The sequence below is a fragment of the Bombus huntii genome, chromosome 2 (assembly GCF_024542735.1).
Source record: "Bombus huntii isolate Logan2020A chromosome 2, iyBomHunt1.1, whole genome shotgun sequence".
Taxonomy (NCBI): Eukaryota; Metazoa; Arthropoda; class Insecta; order Hymenoptera; family Apidae; genus Bombus; species Bombus huntii.
The window spans coordinates 20,068,097-20,077,045 of record NC_066239.1 but is presented as its reverse complement, the minus strand read 5'-3'; the positions used below and the strand labels follow the sequence as shown (position 1 = coordinate 20,077,045).

Sequence of the window (8,949 nt, the reverse complement as noted above, 5' to 3'; positions counted from 1 at the left end):
TTCATGTATCTGTCTGAATTATCTTTACCTGATGCTTTTACAATAATACTTTCATGATACATATCATTTATTTCTTTAAGTAGCGTTCTCAATTCTCTTGCATATAAATTCTTTTCAAATAGTAGCATTAAATTATCCATGTATGCAAAAATAAGCACATTCGTTACACTTGTTACTAACAAACACATCATTATATTTTAAACTTTATCCAAAAGCATATTCTCAATTTTAATGTATCTTCAAATAACGTTAGCTCTAAATTCGTGAAAGGAATAATAAAATCTTTTGACATTTAGTACGAGGAACGACCTAACCTTTTTGATTGTTACATGCATAAAATTTGTACAGAAAGAAACGTAAATAACGAGAGGAACAAAATTATAAATAAAGCTGTGGATATAAACAATACGTACCTGTAATCTGTCCAATAGACCACAATATGTTTTTCATCGTCGGAAGGATTCCTGAAAAGCTTCATACATCAAGATTTCATACGCGTCACTTTTTTGGCTGCGGTTGAATCCGAGGATTTTCGTCCCCTTTTATCTCAGCAGGTGTTTGAACGGTTGATCGAATAGGTCGTCGGTGGGCGTCGTCAGGAGCGTGGTCGACGTTGCGAGCAACGAGGATGCGTCATCATTGAAGCGCGAGACACCGTTGAGTAAGCGTCGAGCGCGCGCGCTTCGAATAATTCGACTGCCTGTTCGTTTAGAAATAAAGCGTGATCGCGTCGCACGTGCCGCGCGTTCTACACTACCGTCCCATTACACGCAATGACAGTTTTGCTACGTGATTCAAATTCACGTTACGTTTGACACTTCCTGTGCATTTTTAGTAGAATTATCAATAATGCTCGTTGACGCTAGATTTGTTTTAATTTTTCATAAAGTAAGAATTCTGTATTACTTTGTAAATATATTTCAGTGAATAATTTAAACACAGTTTTGAATTCGGTGATCTTTCCGTTGAAGAGTTAAAAACGGTTGGACATTGATCATGTTTTTGATATATAATTATAATAATTATTCGAAAACAAGAACATGATAATTAAAAAATATATAATTGTGCAGTGGAAGTGATTGCCAGTAACGGTGAACTTAACAAGAGAATATTTGTTGTTAAGTAATTCGCGAGATATAAGACGATGATATAATTTGATCTAACGGAAGGTGCTTGTTGTATTCTTACTTTCGATAACAATGGGATTGATTTACATTTCGTTGATGAATTTGATTAATTGATCCGAGATGTTTGCCTTGCATGGAAATGTGTCGATACTCGTGAAAGTGATAGTTCTCGGTAAAAGCATTTCTCTTGACCAATCGATGAGAATGATACGATTTTCTTGAATTGTTTAACAGTCTCATGCACGACATAGAAACGGTTACAAACATCGTTTACATCGACGATCGATAGAAGAAGATTGTAAGATCGAAAAGAATTGTGTCAATGTACGAGATATGATGAAAATTCCGTTGACCTGTGATTCTTTGAAGAAAATAACCATTGACGATGGTTGCCATCTGATTCGACAGAAAAGAATGGAAAATCTATTGAGAGATGAGGATTCCAATTACGTAAGTACATATCAGTAATAATATTTTGTAATCTAAATGTAAAGAGCAGACTGTTGACTATGTAGACTACAGGAAAACGTAATGGAGTTACAGTTACAGTTTTTTTTACAGGCATATAGTTTTAAAATTCACTATGTTGTTAATGGATTGTTTCCATATCATTTAGTTTCGGGATTAAACATGTATTTTTCAGGTTTCTCGTAAATTTAGGTATATTGTTTGTTATGATATTAAGATATCGACGGTATTTAATCTACTTTATGTAAATTAAAATATATCATATTAATTATAGGAATATTCAGGCCATTGTTGAAGGAATATTCTGTATGTTACATTTTGAAGAGTAGTTAGTGGCTAAGAATATACAAATTTGGAAACAGTACAAATTTATTATAACACAATTGTGTTGTCATAAAACAGGATGAAATAACACAAATTTTCGTTTTTGTCTTTCACATTAATAATCTTTTCTTTTTGTTAAGAGAAATGTAAATTTTTCATCCTGTGCTCTGTTTTATATCCTTTAGATTGGTCTAGTTCGAACATGTTGACAAGCAGGAAATAATACGCCAACATAAAGAATAAATTGAAGTCATTAAGACTACGTAAACAGAATCTTTCGTGGGCAAAAAAATGTGTTTGGAAACTTTTGCTAGAGGTTCAGTGTAAGGAGAGTGATATTTACATCACACTTTTTTTTTTATCTTTTATAGAGGAACGATCGTAGAATCTAATTAAAACAAAAACAAAACTAGGTTTATATTTGTTTCTCAGATTAAAAGTGTATTTTTCTTACTCTCTTGAACATTAAAAAATATTTAAAACATTAGTTATATATGTAGACTCGTATCTATTGAGTTAAACTAAGATTATTCGTTTTTTTTTACTGAACATTGAGAATTTATCACTTGTTTAAACGATTATATCTTTAAATCTATTAATTTATTTTATAATTAAGACGTAATAATTAAGAAATCAACAAGATTTGAACTTATCACTTACAATTTTCTCGAGTAGACTTTAAAAATAACAATTTCTTCCAGTGTCTATTTTTATTTTTCGATCTCTCTTACAAAAAGACCTTCAATTTTTTATTAATCAATGTTTTCGACCATCATCGAAATCATTATTACTTTAATCAACATTTTAATAATAATCAATCTTCTACTGTACGTTAAACAGGAGTAATACTGATTTTTTATGTGAAGTGTTAGAGTAGTAATCACTGAAATGCGACATTCAAAACTGTTCGTTTGGAAGTATCTGACGTGTAGTCAATTACATTCACTCGAATGCAATGCTATTGTACTTCGGCAAATGGCCTTCCTCTAGAGAATATATCTACCTAATACATTTGAGTGGAACAAGGCGTAATTGCGGAACAGTATTGTATATGTACTACTGACACTTCACCACTAATCACTAATAAGTTTCGATCGGAAGCTCCATTTTTGTGCTTTATTTACTCTCGGCTCTGTGTGTAATCTGCAATCTTGAGGTCTGTTATGAATATTATATACATTTCGATGTTTAACCAAAATATAATATACTTTTTAATGTAACGACATTTATTTACTAATTTAATTATTTATTAACAAGGTAATTAACAATATTTTGAGAGAACATGCTATGTGCGAAATACTGTATTAATACTGTATTAATTTATCAAGTAATTTGTTTCTCTTGGAAAAGTTTAAAAAATCGTCGACTTCGTTGTCATTCAAATTACATATCTTTCAAGAAGGCATTTAGTTTATGTTTATCATCAATTGTGTTGTGTCTTGTACAATTTAAAAATTAATATTTTAATCATTTTTTAGTAATAACTAGAATTAATGTAAGATATATTAGGGATCCTGAAATTTATAAAAATTGCAATTTTATACATTTCTATCTGTTTTATGTCTAATAGTTAATGACGAGCAAATTTAACATTAAAAGAACTTTCCAGTTTTATAAGATAGTGTAGTACCTATTTCAATTATGGAGAAAAGTAGTAACTGTAAAAAAATGTAAAATTGTTTTGAGTTTTCCTGTACCTTTTAATACTTATGAATATTTTGCGGTTTGATTGAGTACAAAATTACAATAAAGTATAATGTAATTATATAGTTATTGCCTTTACGCAAAATGTAGTCTAACACAAGCAAGAAAAGTAATAATCGCGTTACAAGGTATTATCATTTAATCTGTTAATGGTTGAAACTATAAAAGCTTTCGATCGTTGATTTACCATGAATCGATTTTATGACAGGAATTGCCGGTTTTCATTATCGTACAGTGTAAGGGTGTAGAAGGGTAGTCAAATCTGGAATACCATTACCGACAAATTTAGATTTGTATTTCTTCACTGCAACCTACCCAATTTCCGAGATCTATATACGATTCGTCGTCTTTCCCTAAATCCCATGACAATATCTTGAGATTATTTCGGTTAGAACATAGCTCTAAATTTGGTTCCATAGAGTTTTGGTTTGGAAACATTCGGTCGCGTGGAAGGTTTCCTAATTTGCTAAATGTTAGGAACATCTCGATAGTGACATGACAAATAAATCTAATTTAGCAATGTCGTGATCTCAATGTACCGTTCAATCTTATTTATCAGTTGAAAGCTATTCAATGTCCTTGATCTGTGGACAATTTTGCTGAATTCAATTTTAGTATCTGGGGCATTTAAATGAGATGCGTTTACATTTTATGTTAATAAACGTATATGTTTAATATGCAATTTTTAAATATTCGTCTTGTCTTCAATCTTTCAAAAGAGCTGACGTTAAGTTGCGTAGTTTACATGTTAAGCGATCTTGACATCTGTCAACAGTATTAAAATTCTGTTAGCCGCAGCTTTCCGAATCTCGTGTAACTTCATCACAGTATTAATAATCAGTCACCTTCATTAGTTGTTCGGCGCGTTTTATTAATTGGCCGCCAATGGATATTACGTACAAGTACAGAGAACATCAATGAGAGTATTAATTCGCACCGAATTAGCGGAACAACATAAATGCATGTATAATTATAAAGCTAATTGAGTGGGCATGGTTTCAATAAAAATATCTCAAACGAATGGAAAAATACGGAAAAATTCAATTTTAAATTAAACTTAAACGCACCATTACAATTTTGTTTGGAGTGGATATAAGAGAATAAAAGAATAAATAATTAACGAGAAACAGTATTAAAATCTCCCCAAACAATTCAGTATATATCTGTAAAGTTAAATTATTAAAGAGATATCTGTGTTTCTTGGAAAATGTACGCCTGCTAACTGATTACTTTAATTTATTAACTGAAGCTAATGAGTATCATCCAAACAGTAAATGTAGCGTACTCTCTTATTACTTGAGTTCTACCACCGACGTGAATAATTTCTCGTTGTGCGACAGATCGAATATCAGCATGTAATCGAGTAATTAGTGGGTTTTCCCTATGGTCATCGCCATATGTCAGGAAGGATACCATGTATATAGGATACACGCGTGTTCTTTGTGATGTAGTTTAGTCGGAAGCTTTCGTGGGGTTGTAATAGCACGAAAGTACTATTATCAATAATCTGAGGATGTTTACGCATTTATGTGAAATTTCAAAGTGCAAAACTTTACAAAATCCATATATTTCAGAATATATGATATTTTCAAAATAGAGTACTCCTTATAATACTCGTAGTATGTTTTATTCCTCTCAATGTTAATAAAAATGACGACGAATTGCAATAACTGTGGTCCAAAAAATTGAATTGAATTTGGAAATTTATACTGAATTAAATTTGAACTTGATTTATACCGAATTAAAAAATATCAAATATTAAATTTTATATATTCCTGTTTCAGATCGTGATTCGGTGATTGTATGACCGAATCGTATCAACGATTACAAAGCTTCCAGCAACAGTGGCAGTTGTAAACAGTATTTTTCGTGGTACCCTCGGCACGATCGAGGAGTACACGAAAGCAACGTCTAAAGAATTGTCCAACATCGAAAACGGTTCGTGCACAATGAATGAACCAGATCCTTGTCTACCACTGATTTTACCTCCGAGATATAGACTTCGCGATCTCCTCCTGGGGGATTATGCTTTTAATGATGACGGCGAGCGGTGAGTAAATCTTTAATGTTGCATATTTCCTTTCAAATGTTTGGAGAACAAAATATACATCACTATCTAATCTCCAGATATTTAAGATATTTCTCTTTTCCTATAAGAAAGTTATATCATTTTACTAGTATCATTGCGTGAATTTTATCAATATGTCGTAAGTTCTTTTATAGAAGTTGGAAGGACATTCGAGCCTGTACCAATTTCCGATGAATTATCTGTGCTCACTAGGAAATATTCAAGTATTACTTACGTACTCATGAATTTAAATCTTCGTGAGATACGACTCTCGTATTAATGTCTTTTGGGCGAATGGACATTTATCTCAATGTAAATTCCCTTAGTCCGGTATAAAAGTAAGTTTTCAGATAAAAGAGAGAATGATAATTTGTTTATGTTACAAGAGTATTCGAAAATCTCATTCTCTCAATATAATTTTAATCGTGTAGCACTTTTAGTCTTTTCACTGTTATAAAAGTTGTAACTAAGGTAGACGACATTACAAAATATTGAAATACTGAAATATTAAAACGTATTCTTTTTTATTTCCATTTTCATTAGAGATAGTATGTATAAATTATTGATCTATGTATAGACGCGTATAATACTTTAATCTCGCTGAATATAGTTAGTCGTTTAAGAGATTATGCTTTACTTTTCGTATGTGATTGGAGTTTTTACTAAAATGTTAGATAAATTTATTTATAAGAGTGGTACTTTTAATTTTATATATCTCTCTATCCATAATTTTGTGTTTCTTAACCATACTTTATTTTGTTTTACTGTATTTGTAATTCAATCTTGAACTCGCTGCTGCTAAATTAAAATAGTGATTCGATTGACTTCAATTTTATAATTTTCATTGAAACGCAAATTATACAAAATATTTCACATCAACTAGCTGTTTCTTGGCTATAGATACATTGTAATTTAAAACAAAATCCTCTTATATGTTACAAATAATTACTTCTATCCGTCACACCTACATCTGTATTTAATTAAACAAGATTTTGATTATCGAGAAATGTTTAAAATTAAGTAAATAATGCTGACGTCGCGTTCATGTGTTTTAATATGGATATGTAAAGTGATTGTAAAGGTGTGGCTGTGTAGTAGAGAGACCTTATACACAAGTATGAAATTCACAGGGGAAACTAATTCGTTTCACGAAAAGAAAAAAGGTTCGGAGGGAACAAATTAAATTGCCTGTTTTCTCAGTTGATGAGTTCTTTTCGTTACGAAAGAGGAGATTTGGGGTTGAAAAAGAAATGATCTCGTGTTTGAGATCACCGATTTTGTGCCTGACCCGTAATATCTTGTTTCTCAGAAATGTTCACGAAACTGACGGCACCGATATTACATTTAGAAGGAATATTCAGTGAAAATGATTCATTGACATTTTATTTGTACGATATAAATTACCATTTTATTATATTAAGGAAAATCGAAAAACAAATATCAAAGGAGAAAGAAAAAAAACTGAAATTTAAATAATACAACAAAATCAAAATTGTAAATGAAAGTTACGCTAATATTGTAAACAATAATGTCTAGCATTAAAAGGATTTAAATTGCAAATGAGTTAGCCTCTGAATGTATCAGATATTTATTAAACAGCATGAGCATCATGTTTCATTATACTGTGTCTGTTCTTTTAACTTTTTTTTCTTCGATCCGGAATGTACCCTTCCCCCAGGTTTATTTAATAATTCAAATTTTATAATACGAGAACAGAGAGTGGGTCATGAATTGAATGGCACAATATCTATTAGGATAGTCATCTTGAAATTTCAAAAGATGGGATAGCTCTGGAGGGGAACCAGAAATAATACTGAATTTAGAATAAATAGGATACCAAGTTTTTTATTGGAGAATTGTCATAGTTATAATACTAAAATTATCAGAATCGTCGAAATAATCAATATAGAATTTGTCATAAAAATTGTATAAATGTATCACAGTTTCGTAGAGATTCAAATGATTCTATAGTTATAATAATTTTAGAAAGAAGGTAAAGACTGGCACATCGTTTTATTCTTTTAGAAGAAAAATTTTTGAAAGCTACTAAGTAATTTATTTCTCATATATTGATTGATGCTTTATCGCGACATATCTTCATCACAATCGATTTCCTCCCCTTGGTTAGAAAGAACGTAATAAAAGGTTCTATAAAAGGGTTCCTTCTTTTGACAACACGCTGTCTCGCATTTTTTACCATTTGTATTGGAATCCCATCAAATCCTCGTACAAGAAAAAACATATTTCGTTACAAGAAAGACGAGTAGAGAAAACTGGTTTCTTTTGAATACTTTAATATTTTACAGCATCTGATGATTGGAACATGATCTGTTAAAAAATAAAAATAATTAGAGTTATTATATGTGTACAGTTATGTTTTTTTGCACAAAGAAAAAATAAAGAATTGGTTAGGGGATTCTATTTCTTGGATTTATATTTATTACATAATATATATTACACTGAATCTAGCAATCTTGTAACAAAGCTCTTAATATCCAGGAGATGAGAATTAACACTTATTAAATTGGGTATAAAGTTAAGTAGATTAAACTCGAGGAAATATTTTTTATAGCATACTCACGAGAAAAAGAAATGTTTATCAGAAATAATTTCTATATGTTGCAGCAAACAAATGAAATTATCAATTTTGATAAAATCCTTAGAACAGTACCAGTTATTAAATAAATTAAATTAGATTAGATTAAATTATTTAGCTATTTAATTTAATTTAATAATGTGTCACAATCCTTATTTAATTCAGACTACAGGCGAGTCAATTTGAGATTCACTCATCTATTAATTCCGGACAAAAAGCAGAGACAATTTTGCATGCTTTGGACTGCCGCTGAATCGTTTCTTTGAGCGGAAAGTCTAGTTTTTTACGCTCCAGTACCTTCTCATCCTTTAGAAGAAAGTCGGTCAGAAGCGCGTTTGAAATAAGAAAAAAAAAGAGTATTGGTCGAATCCTATGATAACTGAGTTGAATTCAACCGAAATTACCCTCTGCAACTTCATATCTACCTATATGTATGAAACACGTATTCAATGATGAAACTTTTAGTTTGTACCTTTTTTTTATTATATCCACTCTCATATACGTATTTCCTTCCATTACGCATATATTTATTATTTCTTTTACCATTCTCTTTAGTTGTACCTTATAAATATTCGAAAAGAATCACTCATAAAATTTTTATTTGCCACGAAATCGACACTCGTTTCACTTCATCCACTTTACACTTTGTTCACGTACCCGTT

General features: G+C 30.7%; 1 protein-coding gene across 1 annotated transcript in view; it reads left to right on the top strand.

The window, feature by feature from the left end:
- The first annotated feature begins 444 nt into the window (after positions 1–444).
- The window catches only part of LOC126876482 (potassium channel subfamily T member 2), a 202,654-nt gene continuing 194,149 nt past the window's right edge, over positions 445–8,949 (top strand). Inside the window, exons 1-2 of the mRNA XM_050639365.1 lie at positions 445–1,577; positions 5,408–5,673. Coding sequence (XP_050495322.1) covers positions 5,573–5,673 — 101 coding nt within the window. The 5' untranslated portion in view covers positions 445–1,577; positions 5,408–5,572. The remainder of the gene's footprint in view (positions 1,578–5,407; positions 5,674–8,949) is intronic.